Source organism: Coccomyxa subellipsoidea, assembly GCF_000258705.1.
Source record: "Coccomyxa subellipsoidea C-169, whole genome shotgun sequence".
Classification (NCBI taxonomy): Eukaryota; Viridiplantae; Chlorophyta; class Trebouxiophyceae; family Coccomyxaceae; genus Coccomyxa; species Coccomyxa subellipsoidea.
Genome location: NW_005178033.1, coordinates 1,299,241 through 1,320,148, shown reverse-complemented (window position 1 = coordinate 1,320,148; position 20,908 = coordinate 1,299,241). Strand labels below are relative to the sequence as shown.

Genomic DNA, 20,908 nt, shown 5'->3' with positions numbered 1-20,908 from the left:
TTATGATCCTCTGATACCAAATAAACGGGTAAGGATTGATCCAGATTTATGGTATGTGCTGCAGATGAGTTTGACCACCAGTCTGCCCATTGTTCCGGAACTTGGTTTCGGAAACTTGGTCGACCGCAATCACTGTCCAGGATTCTCAATTTCTCTTCACAGGGCTCTTGACATAAGTGTGTTGACATCCTAAATATACCTGTTGCCTGCGTGGTGCTGACGAGGGAATCATCGCCCACCTGATTTGCTGCACTTGATTGCATCTCCTTGTCCTGCGACACCCTTCTTGGGTACAAATGCACAGATTTGTGAGTGGGCCACTGATGGTTTATTAAATCTTCTGAATGGGCTTTGAAACACTCGCATGCTGAGGACACCAGTGTGTCAATCATTCAAAGAGCTCTTCAAGTACCAGAAGAGTAAAGCAACTCAGTCAACAGCGGCAGAAGGGCAATCACAGGTCTCCTCTCTCAGCGATGTTCGGCAGAGGAAGAGGCAGGGGCAGAGGCAGAGGGGGCCGATCCATGACCCCTACTGCACTGCGCAGTGAAGTTGGGGACGCTGCAGCGGCCGAGCTTGAGAAACCACCACAGCTCTTTCCGGTGATCACGACCTGCAGTCTCTCTCCATTTGGGCACCAATATATAGATATTGCTGGCCTTCACAGCTGTAGTCTTAGATGGTGCCCTCTGGCCCATACGCTATTCTGACACGGGAGCTACTGGCTTGCTGTGCAGGAGATTGATTTGCCAATCGTCCCAGATTTGGACAAGGAGGGATCACAGCTCCTGGTAGGCCCTGATGATCAGGCAGTTGTGAATTGGGGACATCAGCTTTGGCATGCAGGTCTGAAAGACGTGTGCCTTTGCCAGGGCTACTGGAGGCATCTTGGGCACTTTTACAAAACCTCCTGCTACAATCTGCAGTCAACTGAGGCAAAGAAACGTGAGTTGTGGCTGCTAATGACATTCTCTATCTTGCACAGCGGCTCTGACATTTATAACATTATTGCAGTGCATTAGAAGAAACTGTTCCATGCTCTCTACAGGGTCTGTAGAGGACGATCCATATGCGTCTCTGTCACGCAAAAAAGCTGTTGACAGAGCGCCCCTTTCCTCTGTCCTCACGCTGGACAGTAGATACTTCCCAGAGGAGTTATTCAGCGCAACAGAGAAAAGGTGCGACCGCGAAATATCTTTAAATAGATCAAAGTACACTTACCTCAGCTATGCAACATTTTGAGAACGGCAGCTGATGCCGGTGTGCTTTGTTTGCAGAGCATCTGTGCGTGCGGCAACGACAAAGGCATTCGCGCCTGTTGGCAGGAAAGATGCAGGTGTGAAGTCCATCTCATGCGCTCCAACCAATTGTATACCAGGATGCCATCTGCACAGGCAGGCAATGTAACTGCACTGGACTCGCAGGTGCAGATATCTTTGACCGCTTTGCCAAGCTGGAGAGTGGGGAGGGTGCTGAGGAAGATGGGGGCAGCAAGCGGAAGGCAGGGGGCGGGGCAGGGGCCAGGGAAGAGGGGCGGAAGGAGCAGGGTGCAGAAGGCCCTGAAGATGAGGAGCTATTGGAAGAAGAGGAAGATGCAGATTTCCAGGATGATGACGACTACCTCATAGTAAGCACTGTGACCTGGAGTTACATTCCAAGTGTCAGAATGAGATATGCATCGAACACCATCTCCTGGCATGTGCGGGCAGCTCAAGTCTGCTGTATCTTTCGCCACCAGACTTGCTTTGCTGTGCACATATCTGAAGGAGGCTTTCATGCATGCAGGGGGAAACCTTTGATGACGACGAAGGCTATGATGACCCATACAATGACGGGGACGATGAAGGACCAACATATTGATGTTCCTGGAACAGGACTTTAGAACTTCATTGCAACTTACACACAGGTCCTATAATAATTGAGGGGCAGTGTGTTCACAGTAATTGTGTTATGGTGGTCTATTGGATGGGGAGCACTCTCCTGTAAATGCTCGAGTCATTAAATACCAGTGCAACCTGAACTGTCTGTGCCAAAACCACAACACAGCTTTGCACAGAGATAATCTATTTGGCTTTCTTCTTCTTGCTGCTCGGTTTGCGCTGCTTCATAGCTGTCTTATTTGGAAGTTTGCTCTGCACCTTCTTGCCCTTTGCTTTTGATGCAGTCCTTTTGCGGGGCTTTGGATCTGGGATGCCCTCAGCGCTGAAGGCAGCTTCATCAGAGTCACTTTCCAGACCAAAGGTTCCTGTGAATAAGCACAGCATGCCTCACTAAGTTTCCATATCTCTTGTAGCAGCCTTCAGAGAGAGCAAATGCCAGTATGCAGACCTCGTGTGCAATGGTCTGCTAAGGCAGAGACGCGAAGGAAGTTTGGGAAAAGCGCCTCTACACTGCAAACGCCATCGTTCCTGCCTGAGCTCGGCATATGAACCAAGAGCAGTGTACTCGCTCCTTGAACCAATTCTGTGCTGTATTGTGTACCTGCGCAGGAGTACGAGCGTTGCAAGAAAAAGACAACAGACAGGCCATCATGCTTCCCCGTTAACCTGACTGCAGTTGTTCATTGCCTCTGACAGGTAATCTCCTCATCTTTATTTGTCAGAGCTTCCAGCAATTGGGCTCTAATTTACCTCTTAGGTCTATGCATGCGCCTTCATGGTCGTCTGTCTCTGTATCTCCTGGCGAGTCACTCCTGGCACGGTGCTTTGTGAGATGCCTGCAGAGCCGTCCCACCACCCCACTGCAGGCAATGGCAACTTTATGGGCTGCAGCACTTTAGTGCTCAGTTTGGAATTGACAACCCCTTGGGCAGAGGTTGAGGCAATTGCAATGCGCTCACCTGTCCCCATGCATGTCCATCATGCCAGGCATCTCACACAATACATGCATGGCAGCTGATTTGCATGCTTGAGCTGAGACTATAAGAGGAATCTCCTGCAGGTGCATCACCAAATGAAATGATGTCTTGCAGTTGCATTATTCGTCCATGACAATAAGACATCAAAAGTGCTAGCAGTGCCAGAATTCTGGAACAGACTGCTGCAGTGAGAAGTATCACCTCCTGTACCGCATTGCAAGCAGCACCACCAAAGCATGCATTTGCCGCTGGGACAGTCCTCAAAGGAGCTTGGTCCTGCTGAGCAAGGATCTCGTTGTGCATATCATGGTGATCAGCAATATTGGTCTGCACAGCTCCATTCCAGTGGCTGTCATGATCATCTGCATATGCAGGAAGGACTCAGGTGCTGACAAGGCGCAAAATGGTGAGCAAGCAGACTTGAAGATGCGCCATGCAATTGATTTGGACACGTTTTGTATGCAACACAGCCGTTTGGTGTGGACAGGGCTAGAATTCTCTGCTCACCAATCGTGAGAATATCCTTGGGCTTTTTTAAGTCGCCAACTCTCTCCTTCCACTTCGCCTGTTCTCGCAGGGACTGTTCTGCAGGTATCCTAGGCAATGGAGACGTGGGGTGGGGCACAGGAGAGAGAGAACGTATTCTTGCACGTCCTGCACACGCCTGCTTCAGACTGTCGTCAGGTGTAGTCCAGCCTGCGTTCTCTTGCTGGAAGCATTGCAAGCTCTGACGTTTTGCACGCCCACGAGAGAACGTGATCATCTCCCCTGTTGAAATTAGCATCAGCAAGGAGAGCGTCTGAAAACACAGGGGAGAATGCCTTGAGATGAGTGCCCACCGTCCAGTGCCTAATCAGGAGGGAACTCTGAACACATGCATGTAAATTCCCGAGAAGAAGTAAGCGCAGGCTTTGGATGGGATGCTTGGATGAAGTACAGTGGCAAAGCATGCGCTGCTCTCAAAGGTTTGTCAAAGGCAGAAAGCCGGATAGGAAAAGATGGCTTTATGCAGCATCATGCGATTATAGTACATTCTCACACCTTCATAAAAGAAATCAACCTGGCAGAGCAAAGCCTCTATTGTAACCACAGCTGCAGATGTCTGTAGTCCCAAGAGCAGGCCGCTAGTCTATTGTGACCTGGCGCGCATACCTGAGGTATGATTGCCCAACAAACCCCTGGTTTTCCAGGCAACCATTGCATGCTCCACAACCATCGCACCCTGTCTGGATGGCTGGCGCTCCACCAAATGCTGTGAATTGCCAAGCACATTCGTCAGGGCCAGGATAGGGAAGCCCAGTCCATGGCGCCAGCTGGTCAATCAATACCGGGTGGCAGTTGACATTCTCCCAACGAAAGCGCAAGTTCTCAAGATCTGCCATGAAGTCTGCTACATTCCGCACTTATACTGCCAAGGGCAGCGCAGGTGACATCGCGCGGATGCACGCCTTCCTCAAAGATCAAGTACACATCTGTGGCGTCCACCGTGAGCACCTCAAGGTTGCGCAAGGATGCCTCAATGACTAAAGGTCCCCCGGCTGTCCCCACATCAGAGGAAGCATTTGGGCGGTCAGAGTGCGCCATTATGATGTTCAGTCGCGTCAGCGACAAGAAAGGCAAGTGCAACGTTTCTATCATTCTGGCACATCTGGTGGGGGCACATGCGCAGCATGGAGCAATCAAGAAGTAAGTCATCCCATTCCTTGAGCAGCGAGTCCAGATCGGCCTCCAGAGGAAGGGTCTGCAGGGCAGGCAGCTCCAGACCCCATGGGAGAACGTTCACAAGCTCTAGAAGGTGCAAGTATTCAAGGCCCTCTAATTGTATCAACAGTGCCTGTTGACACCGATTGAATGTGATCGACACAGTCTCCAAGTTGCTGAGGGCCGTAATGGACTGACAGCATTTAAGTGGCAGATAAGTTGTCGCTGTCAGGCAGAGGTGCCTCAGATTGTCCAACACCGGCAACGGTGGGACCGAGGCTGTTCTCAGCGACAAAAACTGCAGATTGGGCATGGCAGCCAAGAGATCCCCTAGATATGGTATGCTAGCATTCTTCTTTGGGCAGCATGACAAGGTAAGCTGCTGTACAGATGGCATCGGTTTGATATTCCTGGCCAGCAAATACACCACCTCGTTATTGGAGGCACCAACCTCTTGCAAGTTGAGCACATGTATCTCCATTCCTGTCCAGGAATTGAAGAACCATTGCAGGTCTTTGGGGCTCCTGGGCACATCGATGAGGAACCACCGCTTAACACCAGCAGACGCCTTGCTAATGCCACAAGCCTGGGCCCAATCCTCTATGTTCAGGTGATACAATATCTGCTCCCATACTTCTTGTGGCAGCTCCAGGACCTTTCTTTGACGCAATTCGATCTCCACGGTGTCACTCACGAGGCACCAGCCACTTGAAGGAAAAAGACCTTTGGTCTTCCAGATAAATCCTTTACACACAGATGCCCGCAATGCCTTCTAATTAAGGACATGCATGTGAGAGCACCTAAGGCAAGTGCGGTGCACCGGATGCTCCGTGCAGGACCAGATTATCTAGGAATCACTAAAGCCCTTCTCATGCGAGGAGCTCCTGATATTCCACAAGACGGCAAGCTGGTGTGTGGGCAACCCACCGCAAGCATCGCCTCAGCAGCACAGCCGCATCATGCAATCACAAATCTTCTGAATAGGCAAACCTGTACATCAGATAGCATCTTCGCCGAGCTACAAGTGATGTCTGACGATCAAATCTGGGGCAGTAAGTGCTTCTGCGTATTCGCAGCAAGACCTGTTGTTCTGTAGACCAAGACAAGGAGTGCTATGCCATCAAGGCTGGCAAGACAGTGCTATCAATAGAGATCACTGCTCCATCAGGGCAGTTTTTCTATCATTTGCTGAGCACATGCCGGCGCATCGACGCCAGCACACATGGGCAACACAGAAGGCTGCCCTCACAAATTCTTGGCCTGCCATTTTAGACGCATCATTAAACAGTCTGCAGAAGCAATCACACACGGGGGCATCCCATGTTTCACCAAGGACTGCAGTGATGCACGAGGGACCCGAGCATTCATATCCCAGAGTGCTGATTCATCCACAGATTATTCACAGCTGCCAGGCACGCCATCGACGGCGCATTGAGAGCGCGCATGTACGGCTGCTGCCAACAAGCCTCTCGCGGGCGCACTGTGCGCGCACGTGCGGCTGCTGCCCCCGTGCGCGTTGCGGGGCTCAGCTGTAGTTGCGCTGCAGGAAGGGGTCCAGCGGCTTGCCGAGTGCGTACACGATGAACCCCATGGAGCGCAGGTGGGCGTGGTCCAGGATGTTGCGCCCGTCAAAGACAAACGCCGGCTTCATCATGGAGTCGTAGATCTTCTGGTAGTTCAGGCGCTTGAACTCGTCCCACTCTGTCAGCACTGCCAGCGCGTGCGAGTCCTTGCACGCCTGCACCAGGCCAGAGCCAACCCTTCAATATCCCCACCCTCATCTTTACACCAGACTGGTGAGAATTACCGGCACCTCCTCCACACTTGTGCAACTCAATCCCACCGCCCCGCATCTTGCCTTTGTACAATACCTTATGTATACCGACCCCATGTTGGCGCTGCATGCATTATTATTCTTATTACACGTTATTCCTGCCAAGAGGCAAGGTGCGTCCTGCAGGCACGGTGCTCAGTGTTGATACCGCCCCCTGCCAGCCGGGGTCCATGCATTAGCACATCTAAAAGGGAACTTGCCAAGAGGAGAGGGGGGTATGAGGAGGGAGGGCTGACCTCGTAGGCGTCCTTGAAGACGGAGACGGAGTTTTGGCGGGGGGACTTGGTGCCGGCGGTGGTGGGGTGGTCCCACATGAACTTGCCCAGCGACAGGTCATTGTGGATCTGGGCCTCCGTGACCTTGGGGTCGTAGATGTTGATCAGGGCATTGTCTGCCATCAGCCCCTTGCACACATCGATCGCCGGCGTCTCGCGCGTGTCACCCGTGTCCTGCATGCATGCGTCGTTTTTTTTAATTAGTTTAAGGGGTGCAACCCGCCGTGTCATGGTCATGCATGCATGACATCAGGATGCGCTGTGATCCGTGCATGCATGCAATCAGGCAGGGGTTGCCAGTGGGCACCTTCTTGAAGGCAAAGCCCAGCACGGCGATCTTCTTGCCAGAGATGGTGTTGAACATGGCGTCGATCATGCGCTCCACAAAGCGCTGCTTTTGGTAGTCGTTGATCTGGACCACCTGCGCCCACCATTGCAAAGCATTGAGCGCAACCCCCTGTGAAATGAGAAGGGTCCTGTACGTGATCAAAGGGCTGATATAATTTAGGGCGCACCTCATAGAGCGGACAACAATACAATTGCAACGGCAGAGCATGCCATGCAGGGTAGGATAGAAGACTGACCGAATTCCAGTAGTCTGCCACGGTCTTGAGGCCGACGGTCTCGCAGATGTAGACCAGGTTGAGAATGTCCTTCTGGAAGCAGGATCCGCCAAAGCCCACGCTGGCGTTCAGGAACTTGGGGCCGATGCGGCTGTCAGTTCCGATGGAGTGCGCCACCTGTTGCGCCAACCAAATTGGCTCAGTCTGACCGTTCACTCACTCAGAGAATCCTTCCTTTGTGCATGCACCAAATGCCTGTGCATGGCACATGACATGCATTAGTGATCAGCAGCAGCCTAGGATTTTGTGTCAGCCCAAAGCAGAGAGATTCATTTTCAGGTCGCCAAGCACCTGCTGCACGTCTGCGCCGGTGGCCTCACAGAGGGCGGAGATGGAGTTGATGGAGGAGATGCGCTGGGCCAGGAAGGCGTTGGCGGTCAGCTTGGACAGCTCGGCAGACCACAGGTTGGCGCACAGGATGCGCTCAGTCGGGATCCAGTGCTCGTACACGCTCTTGAGCACGCCGATCGCGCGCTGCCCGCTCTCTGTCTCCTTTCCACCGATCAGCACCTTCACAGGAGCAACAGAAACTGCGTGAGCAACATCAGACTTTGGCTAAATTGAGGGCATGCATGCATGCAGCACAAGAGACAGGGCAGGGCAGGGCATGCGCATGTGCTGCGGTTTGTGGGCGCACCCTGTCAGGCTTTGCCAGGTCCTCCATGGCTGTGCCCTCTGCCAGAAACTCGGGGTTGCTCAGGATCTCAAACGCAACGTTGGGATCCGCACAATTCCTCCGCAGCACCTGTTCATGACCAGCATGCATGTCAGTGCCTTTGCCTAGGTTCCCACATTGTCCATCTCTTCCACTTCGTTCAGCAAACAACGGGCTTTCTCATGCTCCTGGGCATTCTCACGCGGCGAGAGCACATTCTACCTTCTCAATAGCCTCAGCAGTCTTGACGGGCACGGTGGACTTCTCGACCACAATCTTTGAGGTGGTTGAGACAGACGCAATCAGACGAGCTGCCCCCTCCCAGTATGTGAGGTCTGCTGCCTTGCCAGCGCCTACTCCCCTTGTCTTTGTGGGAGTGTTGACACTGCAGGGCACAAGCATGGTTCAGCATTGAATTACATGCATGGCAGAAATTTTGCAACAGCATAACATGCAGGTCATGATGCATGGCCAAAGGGCCACCCTGTGCATGATCGGTGACTGAATGTTCCCACAAGCAGAAAGGAGTAGCTTGCATGCATTGGCCAGGGGCATGAGGCACCTGACAAATATGATGTCACCCTCTGCCACATGCTTTTGGGTGTCTGTCGAGAAGAACAGATTGCGGCCCCTCGCAGCCTTGACGATCTCGAACAGGCCAGGCTCGTAGATGGGCAACTCCTGTTCAAAAGCATCAGAACACAATTTTGTCAGGGACCTGACATCTGAAAGATACCTGTAGAGAGACCTAGAGGAGGAGAAGGTTCATTCTCGACATTGTCGATACAAGTGTCGCTAAGCAGTGACATCCTTGTCGTGTCCTTGGAGGTTGATTGGGAGTGGTTACCTCAGAGTTCCATGCAGCAATCCGTGCAGCATTGATGTCCACAACCACGACCTGGATATCTGGACATTTGTAGGCAATCATAGCCATGGTTGGCCCTGCGTCATAAACCAGGAAGATCGGTTCTCTTGAAGTTCACTGAGGAACTCCACATCGTCCCAGATCTGCCATCGTTCACTTGCGCAGTAATTCTCTGTAAGTAGAAGCTGGACAAAAATAAATTTAAATAATAGTGAACCAACTAATGCAGCCATGACCAACAACACGAATGATCTTGGGCATTTTTTGGCGGGGATGAAGATTCAGGACAGCACAAACTACAGAAGGTTGATATTCGTTGAGGAAATCATGTGCATGTCACTTGTTATTTATAGACATACCGCCGACATAGCCAGCACCGATGCATGTGATCTTCATTGCGATGCGAATCCCAGCCTCTCAACTCCCACGGTCGGGATTTGGATTGGTGCTCACTCTTCCGTCGATTGCAGCCAGCTCCGTCTTCAAGTCACTGTGTTACTGCTTCGGAGCCGTAAAAAAGTGAAATCTCTATATGGAAGCGGAGCGATCTCTAAATGCCTTTCAGAGCAAGTTTGAACAAGGACGGTTTGCAGGACGCCCTCAAAATTATAGACTGCCAAGTTGACGCTCGTGTTCTCTGGCGTTGGACTTGTGGTGCAAGCTTTTTTTAAAGGCACAAGAACATGCATGCCCCAGCAAAATGCCCTGTGAACTCATGTTCACAAGTTAGGGTTCCGGCCGCCACTATTGCAGCTGCAGCCCTTTAATCAAGGCTTGGGCCACTGGCAGCTACAGTCCTGCCAGGCAGTGCCAACACGGTGTATATCTACTAGATAGTATCTGGATCTGTCAACTTCCTTGCAGCGGCGAAGCTACATGAAGGTTCACCTTGACCATTGCTTGAGAATCTTTGACAGGGCACCGGTGCGCAGCATGCGCCGCATGCCATGCCATGCAATGCGGGCTGGCCGTGCTCAACAAGTGATTGGAATGCTGTAGCTAGCGCTGTACGGCAACAATCCGTGCATGCCAAACATAGAGAGCAGCAACACCGCAATCAGTGGCAGCGAACTGCCTCTTAAGCGTTCCCTGAAATTGATGTTCCAGCAGATATCTGCTTATCGATAAGCACTAGATGCACACAATAGCAGTGGCGGATCTCAGCAGTCTTGGGGACTTGCAGCGCCCACACTGAGATGCTACAGCTCCTGCTCATTCTCAATGGCGCCTGCTCGTTGACTGAAGAAAACATGCAAAACCATAGTAACTATTGGCCACAGCACTCCATTCACTTCAAGACGCGAACTCCTTTGTCAGCACAGACTGGGCCTCCTTCTTCAGGATCCAGATCTCATTGTGCCTGTCAAATACACAACCCAAATCAATCAATTGACAACATTGCACTTGCAAGTAGCAATCTTCACCAAAACGGCCGGTGAACAAATTGCACATCCTTGTGATAGGATGACCTGAAATACACATCAAATTGGAAGCTGCGTCAGAGCTGGTGGGAATACCTGTTCTGCAGACGGAACGGCGGGTCATAGCCAGCTGTGAAGAAGACACCCTCCTGGAAGCTCTCACCCTTTGCCAGCAGCTTCTTTGCAAGGGCTGCAGCCTGATGCAGAGACCACAGCGATTCAGAGAAAGAGGTATGCAGACATCAATTGTATATGGTGCAATCTTCCAGCCCTTTGGGAAAAAAACAGTGCAACACGTCATCAGGATGCAAAAGGCACACCTTTGCTGAAATGGTGATGTCATCCATGCCGAAACCTCCATATTGAGATACAAAGAAGGTTGCGCTTGGCGTGCTCTGAATGAACACATCCTTGCTTGACGGCTTTGGTGTGTCGTCCTGCTCGAAAATGGTGCCCAATTCATTCACAGCAGTAAAAAGAGTTCTAGTCAGGCACGATGAAGGTACTTCTTCTAGTTCCATTGGCTTGATGATGCTGTCGACCATGTCGCTGCTCAAGAATCGAATACACTGCATGCAGATCAACGGCAACACGCGCCTGCTCAGAGAACGGCACGAAGAACGAAATTGTGAAGTTGTTCTTGCAGAAAGGCCCGTCGCCGTGCTCCACCTTTGTGACCACAGGTGCTGTCATGTTGATCTTCACCTGGGGCTCGTTCTCGCCGCTGATGTAATCGAAAAGGCGCTGCAACCACACACTACCGGAATCAAGCACTGCAACTCAGGACCTGTACTATGTCAGGGAGGACACACCTGGGACACCTAGGCAACTAGACATGTGACCAACCCAGGCTTACCTTGAATCCTTGGACGATGCTAGCGGAGTAAAGGTAGCCCTCAATCTTAGTGGAGGCCCATTTGCCTGTGTGATCGCCGAGGTCAGCAGGCGTACCAAGGTGAGAACTAGACACTCCTGACTGCCATCAAGAAGCAAACATGGTATTCAGCAATGGCTGCAGCCTCACCTTTGCTGTACTCACGCACTTCGTAATCATCGTTCTTTTCTACCACATCGTATTCGGGACAATCAAGATCATGGCAGAACCAGGGCTTGGAACTCTTCGCGGAGGTGATCGTGAATGTAGTGCCAAGCAAGAGCAGAATCGGCAGGGCACACGACTTCATCTTGGACTGCAACTTTCTTTGATTTTCGTTGGCAGTGTTCACTCTTCTGTTGGAGGAAAAGGCACAACGTGACGCATTTCGATGCTCCAGTTGCTCATGAGCTTCCGGTACCGTTGCCTACTCAGGCTTGGCTTAAAACCCTGGAGCCAACAGCTAGCTGTTTGACACACTCTGAGCCGCTCAGCTACTTCTTTTCCATTAAATAGATATTTGGGTCTCAGGAAAATTGCTCTGTCGCAGTGTGAGCCTGTACAAGCCCGCCTCTGGAACCACCAAAGGCATGGGACTTAATCGGAGGACCACCCAACTGACTAGAAAAGCGGATGACTGTGCTCAGACAAAGCTGTTTGGCAAGAAAAGATTGATAAATGCCAGCGTGTCCAGCAGAGACGTTGGTGACAGTCTGCCTGTTCTAGGACTATTAGCATGTGCAGTACTAGCTGTGCTGCTGCCCAGATTGCACAATATACCATTGGAAGTGGTAAAGGATGGGATCTGTAATGCTGAAACCGCTGGAGGACACCCTGCAAGCGACGCCAATATCGATAGGGTTGCAGACTGGACAAGGAGAGACTCTCAGCAGAGGAACGACAATGCCACAGTTGAAGCCACTCTAGAAGCTGCAGTCATGGGGGCGTTCCTCGCAGATGCTGCCAGCTTGGGGTTCCAGGGGTATGTTCCAGTGGCCCAACAACGCAAAAGGAACCTATAATGACCTCTTGCTAAAAGAGTTTTGTCTGCCAGATTGTATGATGCAGACCGAATGCAGAAGCTGCTGCACAAGGATGATGGAAAGTCAGTGCCGCCAGAATTTCACAGGCATCTGGAAATCGAGTACAAGGTGCGTGCAACTTATGAAACTCCCGTCACAGCAAAGTGGCCTGGTCCTGTCATATATAAACCTTGATGTTAATTGGCACTTACATCACAGGCAGCCAAGGGCTCCTTCTCAGCGTATGCATATGAGGTGCTGCCGCTAATGCACACCCTGCTCAGCAAAAACCACTTGGAGGCAGAGCAGTTCAGAAACGACTCCCTGGCCTTCCTCAGCGGCTACCGTGGGCACAGCGGCCCCCTGATGCAAGAGTTTGCCAGCAAGTCTAGGCGGGGGCTGAAGGGGGCGGACGCGGCTGGCGACACTGACCACGCACACAGCCTTGTCAAGGTCAGCGCACCCACTGGTGACAGCAGAGCATAGCCCTTCACCCACCAGCTTCCTTGACCCAGCAACAGGGATGCAGTCATTTGTCGGCTTGAGATTGCCACAGTCCCGGAGTGTTCTGCGCTGTGACGGATACGGCTGGGCGCTGCACAGGTGCCACTGGTGGTTGCCAGATACGCGGGTGACGATGAGCTGGCTGACAGGCTGGCGGCCGTCATAGCGGTGCATCAGGCCAACGAGGAGGCCACGGCTGCAGCCCTTGTGTTCTCGGCCATCCTGGAGCGCATGGCCCTCCATGGTGCCACCATGCAGGTACATACTACCCAACTTAAGATTGTCAAGCCATTTTATCTTCAAGATGGGTCTTGCTGAACTATGTGACCCAACGCACCAAATATATCCGCACGCAGCAACTGCTAGGCATCCAACCCGAGAGGGAACCAAGATGCCCTGTGAACTAGGCAGGGAAAGGTGCTGAGAGTTTTCCAAAAACCTAAGCAGGAAGCAGCAGAGTGGGCAGCAGGAGAGGGCAGCTCGCTGGAGAGGGGGAGAGGGTGGGTGAGGGAGGTGCTTGAGCAGCAGCAGATGGGCGCGGTTGAGGGGGTGCAGCACTTTGGGAGTGGCCCCAAGGCAGTCAGTGTGCTGCAGAGCAGCCTCCACCTGGCCCTCTCAGCAGGCAGCTATGTGGACGGCGTGCGCAACAACATCATGGCCGGCGGCGACACAACAAGCAGGTACAACATCTGCCACTCAGGATGGCATGCTTTTTGACAAGTACTGTAACTTGTGCTGCCGAGTAGATGAAAATTCAACACTTACCAAAGTCCTTTCTGGACCCCAGCATTGCGCCAGCAACCCAGCAATGCAGGTGCAACGAGCCATGCGGAAAGTTTGATTGCTTCTGCATGGGAAGCATATTGAATGCTCCAAGAGGGTGGGAGGTGGCATGAAGTGATCGTATCTGACTTGCAGCGTGGGATCGTGATCAAGAAATTGAAGGTGGTTGTCTCTGGCCATGCAGGGCGCATGTCGTGGGAGCGCTGCTGGCTGCTCAGCATGGGGACTCCAGCCTGCCAAAGAAGTGGAGGAAGAAGGCCACCAAGTTCATGGACGTGAAGCAGATGGTGCATGTGATCATTGTGCAGCGCACACAGTTTGTGCCTTTCTTCATCAACCGTGACCCCAGGCAGAACCCTGATGCACCCAGAAATGCAACTCTTGTTTGATTGGAGGAATCAGTGCTTGACATTTAAAAAACTATCGTCTTGGCAAGGGAGAGGTCACTACACAGGATGGGTGAAAGGTTGCTGTACACCACAGAATTGCTTGATTGACACCTTCAAGGTTTTTAACAAATTTGCACAGGGTGCAAATGCAAAACGATTTGCAAGTCGTTGCCTACATGATAATTCGCCAAGGAAAAAGAACTTATTCCTGAACCTCCCACACAGCTGCACGCTCAATGAAATACCCAGCACTGCACTGCAATTGCAATCTCAGGCGGTATAAACAGATTAAACACGCCGCTCGCTAAAAGCACACCAAGGCTGATGCGTGCAAACACAATGCTTAATATAGATCTCCATGGTCAGATGCATTGTCCGAGCTGCTGCTGCTTGCCAGTGCACCTATGCCACACTCGTCGTTCGTAAGCCTGTTTCAGCCTCAGCAAGGCGGTCAAAGCTAATCAAGTGCCAGAATATCACAGAGAGACACTCGATAGACTGATGTCCCTTCAAAGAGATGAGGCCTCACAAAGATCCTTTTAAGGACCACCAAAGAAGGAAAGAGCCAGGTACCACCTCAGCCATTATCAGATGGAGTAAATCTTAAATGGTAAAGATAATGAAACATTGCGAGAGCTGTTGGTGTGACTGCCCTGCCTGAGCGTTTCTAGCACGCCCGGCACTCATGGGACAATACCTCTTACTGAATAGGACAGCTTGACAACCTCCGTCACCCTGCCTCACAGCGCTGGGGCGATGGCAGCCCCCGACACAGGAGGGGCCATGCCGGCCTGGGTCGCGAGCATCTGATCCACGTCAAAGTCGGCCGCAGCGAATTCTGCCGCCTCTGCCGCCCCTTCGGTGCCACTCTCCTGCTCCGCGCCTGCCGGTCCATTGGCGCATGCCGCGCCGAACGGCAGGCCCTGCAATGCCGGCTGCTTGTTGAAGCTGTCCGGCACGCCGGCCGTGATGGCGGAGGCCGTGCTGATTGACATCGCCCCCGGCTGGCTGGCGGTAAAGCCGGCCGGGACGCCGGTCAGGCCGCCGAAGCCCACGGCAGACGCGGCGGCCGCTAGGGCGGCACTCGCCGGGGTGCCGGCGGCGGCGGCCGCCGCGGCGGCTGCATGCGCCATGTTCTGGGAGACGATGATTGCAGCATTGATGATCTGTGCGGGAGTGGCGCCCGGCTGCGAGGCGGCGATGGCTGCCACAGCGGCCTGGGCGTCCGCCATCTCCTTGGACTGCGGCGGTGTCGCCATGAAGGCCGCGGCCGCATCTGCCGGCAACAGGCCGTCGCTCGGCAGCTCCATCGGAATCGCCACGAGCCCTGCACAACCCCAGCAACCCACTCAGTAAATCTCCTGCCACACTGTGTCCGCTACACGACAGATGTACCTGAATTCCAGAACGGTAATGCGCGCGTTCTGGCAAATTTAAAGGTCTGTCATGCATGCACAAGCGCTGGGCCTGAGGTATACCGGGGGCCGCGGAGGAGGGGCTGGGGTCGGGGGAGATGTCATCTTCGGCGCGTTTGCGCTTGTGGGTGTCCTCGCCCGTCGGCGTCACGATGGCGCCGGAGCTGGAGGCCGGTGTGCCTTGCGCGGTCGAGGGCCTGGACTGCTTGGCCGGCTGCTGCGGCGACTGCTGCGTCTGGGCAGCGGTTGGTGCCTGGCTTGCTGCTGCGGCTGCGGCCGGGGCGCTCTTGTTGGGTGTAGTGCTGTTGGGGGGTGTGTGGCTGCCCTCGCGGCCGGTCAGCGCCAGCAGTACTGCCGCCTTCTCTGGGCTGGCCTGGCTTGGCTGCTTCTCACCTGCACACGAATTGTTAGCATGCCTTCAAGCCTGAATACTGCAATATGTCACCTTGAAGCACTGTTGCTGCCGATCATGTCTTCATGTGAAAACTGGAGTTTAGGAGCATTGAATGGTGAGAAATGCGAGTGGCATAGGGAGGCTTTGGCCTCACCGTTGGACATGTTGGAGGTGGGGTTGGCATTGCGGTGGGGCTGCGGGGTGAGCGGGGCCGGCTGCAGCGACATGGACACGGCCGGCAGCGCGGCAGAGGTCGACACGGATGTCACCGCAAGGCACTCTTCCAGCGCCGACCGCTCCGCCTCCACGCGCCGCAGCGCCGCCCTCGCCTCCTGCACCAAACCCCAGCACCGCCCTGTCAGCTCACCACACCCTGGAGACATGAACAAATATTTGCAAGATCCGGAAACTGCTGAAGCAACTACTGGATCATACCCAGGCCCAGCCCCCAGCAAGGAGATGGGTACTCATATTGGCCCTATTGTCATGCTGCGACCAACGTCTTTTCCGAGTGTACACACTCTACACTCTACTACTACACTCTAGAGAGTGGCAGTCATTCCTGCCAGGCAGGGTACAGACAGAAAGAGGCCCCTCACCTCGAGCTGCTGGCGCAGGCGGGCGTTGTCGGCGTCGACGGCTGCGCGGGCCTGGTGCGCGTGGGGCCCGTCGCTGGCGGCCAGCACCTTGGCGAGCTCGCGCTGCAGCGCCTCTGCGACGGCCTGGCTGCCGGCCGCGCGCTCCTCGGCCGCCTGGCGCGCCGTCTCGGCCTGCGACCGCGCCACGTTCAGCCGCTGCACCTCCAGCCGCAGCACCGACACCTGCGCACGTCGCAAGATGTCTCATATATCGCACACAGTGTCACACTCCTACAGGCTTCAAGAGACAAGAGAGTGTATTGAAGTGTATCCCAATGAAATGATGGATGCTCAGCTGCAATATATCGCAAAGTGCCTCATGTGGGCAGACTTAGGGTCCATGCTTCGGAGACACATCGCCTGGGCATTACACAATGTGCTGCAGTTTGGGGAGCTGGCGTGGAGAGCACACCATGCGGGGCACGGACACCTGTGCACGCTGTGCCAGCCGCTCCTTGGCCAGCTCCCACGTCTGCTGCCCCAGCACCTGCCGCAACATCGCCACATCAGCATCTGTGACCATAAACTCAACCCAGCCATCGCAGATGAGGCGTGACCACGGCATGTCCGCTGGCAGAACAGGCAGCATGAAGGATATAAGAGCGACAAAACATTTAACTGAAAGCACAGCACACCTTCTTCTCTTCGGCCTGAGCGGCCGTGCTGGGAGGGTCTGCGGGTCCGAGGTCGGCGCGCAGCGTTTGGGCGGCGACTGCCGCGGCGTGCTCCCTCTGGCGCGCGTCTTCCAGCCTCGCCTCCATCTCCAGCCGGTTTGTCCTCATGATGTTCACCTGCGCGCCCAACTGCCTCAGCGGCCGTGTTGGGATCTCACAAGCTGCTGCAAGGCAGGGGTTGTCTCCAGGAGCAGACACTCTTCTTCGCAGAGGAGCGCAACTAGGCATCATGTACCTGATGAAAAGGTACCTTGGGGCAATCATCAGAAGGGCATTCTTGTGGTTCACAAGGATTCCTGCATAAAACATAGGGGGCACATGAAAGGGTCGGCGCCGGCGGCACTCACCTCTTCATCAAGGCGCATGAGCTCGGCGTCCTTGAAGGCGCGGGACATGCCGGCCAGATTGACGGAGCCGTTGGCCGGTGCGGTGCCGCCGTTGGCCGCGCGCAGGCTGGCCCTGATGCCTTCCGCATCCTGACCATCCAGATCTCCCAAATCCATCGCATCCAGGGAACCCTGCAGCCACCGAGCTCAGCTCAGCTGCTGTCCATATTGTATGTATCAAATCACGTACTGTATCACAGATGACAGGCATGATACAAGTCTTGATGGTGCAATATTCAATCACACTATTATGGGTTGCTGGGGACGCTACCTGGTCGATGCCCTCCATGATGCTCTGCACCAGCGTATCGTTGTTGCCATTCAGCCCGTTCTCGCCGCTCCTCTCCTTTGCGAGCGCCATCGGAGCAGTCTTTGTCGCATCTGCAGGCGGCACGGCAACCGGTTCTCAGTGCTGAGCACGAATGTACCTCAGCATCGAGATGGTGCGGCGGAGGAAGCAGGCAGCTCAGCTCTGTAGTATTGCCGGGTGTAGAGCATACCTGGGGCATTGCTGACGGCGTTGAGAGCATTGGATGAGCCCTTGCGAGTGCTCTGCAACGGCCTGGCCCCAGCGCCAGCCTCCTGCATGCCACACTTGCCCTTCAATTTTTTGTGCTACCACCAGGATTCGACACATGTCTGTGAGCTGGTATTGCAGGTAATCATCCTAGCTAGTTTCTGAGTGTGCAGGATGCGCACTGCAGCCGTGGGAGATGCCGACTGGTTGATGGCAGGGGCGTTGGGGTTGGGGGACTGGTACAGGCGCGACCGCTGGCGCTTGACTGCCGGCTGCGGCACCGGCCACACCGCCGGCTTGCTGCTCACCTGCCCCTCCTCCACCGCAGCCGCCGCTGCGGCCGCTGCTGCTGCAGCCGCTGCCTGCCCCTTGTTGCCACCTGAGCAAACCCCAGTCTGCATGATGACCTTGAAGATGAATAGCTTTTGACACAATCGCAAACAAATTTAGACAATGCCCAGATCAAGGCAGGTCGCAGGCACACCTCCGGTGGCTGCCATCAGCAGTGCATCGAACAGATCCGAGCCGCCGGCCGACTTGGCAGCCGCGTTCGGATCGGCGCGCGCAGCAGAGATCGCTGCCGCCAAGGCTGGGTCCCCCAGCATGGGCGGCCGCGCGCCGCCGGCCGCCGCAGCAGCCGCCGCCACCGCTGCTGCGGCGGCCGCGGCCTGGCCTCGCACGCCTTGCTGCCCCCTTGCAGCCTCGGCCGTGGGCCAAGGCACCACTGACGCGCTCTGCTGCGCCCTGGCCTGCAGGCCCTCCTCACCCTCCTTGCCCTGCACCCAATGGGAGCCATGTTGCTGTTCAGCACCTCCTAAATCTCTAATACTTGCCTGCTGCCTGTTCAGCCACGCAGTGATCAGTTGGAATGCCCTTTACTTCTCCAGGCAGCGCGATATGTACTCAGAAAGGATTAAGTTTCAGACCTTGCGCGCAGGGTCCTTGGCGCAGATGCAGAAATCATCTCCAGCAGAGACCAGGATGGTGCCGCTGCCGTTCTTGGCATCGATGATCTCCACGTCCACCAGGCATGGGCACAGGCGCAGGAACTCCAGATCATAGCGGATGACAGTGGACAGATACTGGTCATCTGCCCCATAGCGGTTGCGGTCCAAGTTGGTGCTGTACTGGCCCCCCACGCCGTCTGACAACGAATGCCGCCGCAGCTCATCTGGCACCCTGTAGAGAGCAACATTACTCAAGAACCTTTGTGGCATCGTGTTATGGTTCGGCCCTTACGCTCCTGTTCCTGGGTGACCATGAGGGGAGAATAGCCAAGATCAGAAGCAGAGAGTATACCTGTGTGTCCCGCTAGAAAGCTCCACGACTTTGGTGCGCCTCGTGTTTGTTGACAGCATCTGCAGAAGAACACAATAGGGATCGATCAGTAGTTACGTTGAGAGGTCCCGCAGGCTAGATAAAGCAGGTATCCGTGGGGCTGTCTAGCAATTGTACAAAAGGCTGCATTGAACGTTGTAAAACGACATCTGCTCACCTGCAGAATGTTCCGAGGGTTCTCCACGCGCAAGCTCTCCACCTCAAAAAGTATCGACATCACCTGGTACGTAACGCAGGTGTCAGTGCCAAAAGCGACGAAAGCGTGCTGCGGTGACCACTCCTAGCCACTATAATGACAAGTGCACACACACACCTGCAAGAACGCCGAGGTGACGGACGCGCAGGCCTCTGTTTCGGCTGGCAACTGTGGATTTCCGTGGAGTTTGTGGCTGCAATGGAACAACACACAAAACTCAGTGATCACTCGAAAGCACATGCAGTATTGATCAAGGCCAGAACGAGCACTTATCTGTACACAACAGCTAAGCAAGCGCAAGAAGAGCAGCAGCATGATCCTTTCCAGGCAGGCACGTACCTGTAATGGTCCCATCGGAGGTAAGCCTTGTACCTGCATGGACAACACATACGCCCTTGAGTACATCTGTGCAACCATCGGGAGTTTCAGCTTGAATGTGGCTGTCCCGACCAGACCAATGTCTCGAAGTGACGGAAGAATCCCGCTCGTTTCGGAATATTTCGCAGGGTGGCAAACTGATCCCGAGCATGGCATGAGAGCGCACAGAAGCTGATTGTTGGTAGGACGGGATCTTCCCGAGCCGCCCTTAGCTTCGGAGTTGGTCAGCCGTTGGCTGGACATCCTGTGGCTGTTTGGTACTTTCCACCTGCCTGCCGCAGTGCTGATCTGGTTGCTTTTCGAGAACTGCAGATAAATGCTGCCGTAGCTCCCTCAGTACTGTGCTGCCTGGCTTCCTGTGAAGAACATTCTTCTGCCCTTGCCTTCTAGCCAGCCCTTTACTCTGTTCAGCCTTTGGCAAGGCAGTTTCAGATGGCCCTGCAAATACTCGTCAATATCCTAAGACATCTCAGAGCATCTGTCGTGATAGTCAGATTCTGACTCTTGGCACAGCTGATGACGAGTAAGGGCTTTTCTGCTGCAATTGCTGATGCCTTGTGTCAGCGCCACTGTGCTCCTTCCTCTTCCCTCGCTCTACCGATGGCACGAAGAAACCATGAACCTCAGATCACCACTGCTGCTGACTGAAGCTCATCGGAATGATGACGATCTGTGGCGGAAGCCCGAAGCTGAGCTGCCGGTCCGAAACGATAATCCCCCAACCCTCTTGTCACCACGTGGCCTGCAAACCCTATTACTTATTGGGAGCTCTGTCAGAGACTCTGACTCAGAATTTGCTGCTTTGCATGCAAGTCAATCTGTTACTCACTTATTGCAGATCTACATCGTTGGCATCACTAGGACGATGACTCGGGGTCATCGCTCGGGGTCAAGCTAGCATGCATATGCATATGCCCACAGGGCAGCTGGCAGCTGGGAGTGCCTGGGAGGCACGCCATCCACATGCTCGTTGCCATGGGACATTAGAATCTAGTAGATGCCGACTCTGTCATATCGTCAGTGCACTCAGATGGCATATTTGCTGCTGTCCTCAAGGTCTCAATCTTTGCTTGATTTATTCATATAGCCATAAATGGCTGTTTATGCAAGAGAAAATGACAAGGACTCTGATATGCTGATTCAGGATGAGAGTCTGACGACAATGACCG

At 54.1% G+C, this 20,908-nt stretch overlaps 5 protein-coding genes across 5 annotated transcripts; 2 read left to right on the top strand and 3 right to left on the bottom strand.

Annotated features, from left to right (window-relative positions):
• Positions 1–1,254: 1,254 nt before the first annotated feature.
• COCSUDRAFT_47851 (hypothetical protein) lies at positions 1,255–1,997 on the top strand (the record flags this gene model as incomplete). Its single annotated transcript, XM_005646854.1, has 3 exons — positions 1,255–1,336; positions 1,425–1,627; positions 1,786–1,997. The coding sequence occupies 3 exons, from the start codon at positions 1,255–1,257 to the stop codon at positions 1,858–1,860; spliced, it is 360 nt and encodes a 119-aa protein (XP_005646911.1). The 3' UTR covers positions 1,861–1,997.
• Positions 1,998–5,288: 3,291 nt separating this feature from the next.
• Positions 5,289–9,339, bottom strand: COCSUDRAFT_24270 (UDP-glucose dehydrogenase). The gene is made up of 10 exons (XM_005646853.1): positions 9,170–9,339; positions 8,793–8,887; positions 8,508–8,626; positions 8,168–8,330; positions 7,928–8,035; positions 7,582–7,800; positions 7,252–7,407; positions 6,975–7,088; positions 6,629–6,841; positions 5,289–6,296 (listed from the first exon to the last, which is right to left on the bottom strand). The coding sequence occupies exons 1-10, from the start codon at positions 9,204–9,206 to the stop codon at positions 6,084–6,086; spliced, it is 1,437 nt and encodes a 478-aa protein (XP_005646910.1). The 5' UTR covers positions 9,207–9,339; the 3' UTR covers positions 5,289–6,083.
• Positions 9,340–9,708: 369 nt separating this feature from the next.
• Positions 9,709–11,415, bottom strand: COCSUDRAFT_47849 (SOUL heme-binding protein; the record flags this gene model as incomplete). Its single annotated transcript, XM_005646852.1, has 6 exons — positions 9,709–10,170; positions 10,328–10,428; positions 10,552–10,668; positions 10,823–10,975; positions 11,088–11,152; positions 11,256–11,415. 6 exons carry the CDS (start codon positions 11,413–11,415, stop codon positions 10,104–10,106), a joined length of 663 nt encoding a protein of 220 aa, XP_005646909.1. The 3' UTR covers positions 9,709–10,103.
• Positions 11,416–12,178: 763 nt separating this feature from the next.
• On the top strand, positions 12,179–13,803 carry COCSUDRAFT_42691 (ADP-ribosylglycohydrolase; the record flags this gene model as incomplete). The annotated part of the gene is made up of 5 exons (XM_005646851.1): positions 12,179–12,256; positions 12,347–12,580; positions 12,731–12,889; positions 13,079–13,311; positions 13,599–13,803. The coding sequence occupies 5 exons, from the start codon at positions 12,179–12,181 to the stop codon at positions 13,801–13,803; spliced, it is 909 nt and encodes a 302-aa protein (XP_005646908.1).
• Positions 13,804–14,543: 740 nt separating this feature from the next.
• On the bottom strand, positions 14,544–20,379 carry COCSUDRAFT_47848 (hypothetical protein; the record flags this gene model as incomplete). Its single annotated transcript, XM_005646850.1, has 17 exons — positions 19,906–20,379; positions 19,701–19,733; positions 19,479–19,554; positions 19,323–19,385; positions 19,127–19,185; positions 18,754–19,006; positions 18,312–18,603; positions 18,010–18,206; positions 17,811–17,892; positions 17,582–17,691; positions 17,272–17,442; positions 16,886–17,041; positions 16,663–16,737; positions 16,212–16,433; positions 15,767–15,944; positions 15,282–15,611; positions 14,544–15,130 (listed from the first exon to the last, which is right to left on the bottom strand). Exons 1-17 carry the CDS (start codon positions 19,980–19,982, stop codon positions 14,544–14,546), a joined length of 2,961 nt encoding a protein of 986 aa, XP_005646907.1. The 5' UTR covers positions 19,983–20,379.
• Positions 20,380–20,908: the final 529 nt, after the last annotated feature.

Excerpts from the sequence above, each read along its gene's own strand:
- COCSUDRAFT_24270 (XM_005646853.1), bottom strand. The coding sequence starts at position 9,206 with ATGAAGATCACATGCATCGGTGCTGGCTATGTCGGCG. Across the intron at positions 8,888-9,169 it reads CGGTGCTGGCTATGTCGGCG|GGCCAACCATGGCTATGATT; the intron begins GTATGTCTATAA and ends TTTATGACGCAG. Across the intron at positions 7,089-7,251 it reads TGGCAGACTACTGGAATTCG|GTGGTCCAGATCAACGACTA; the intron begins GTCAGTCTTCTA and ends TGGTGGGCGCAG.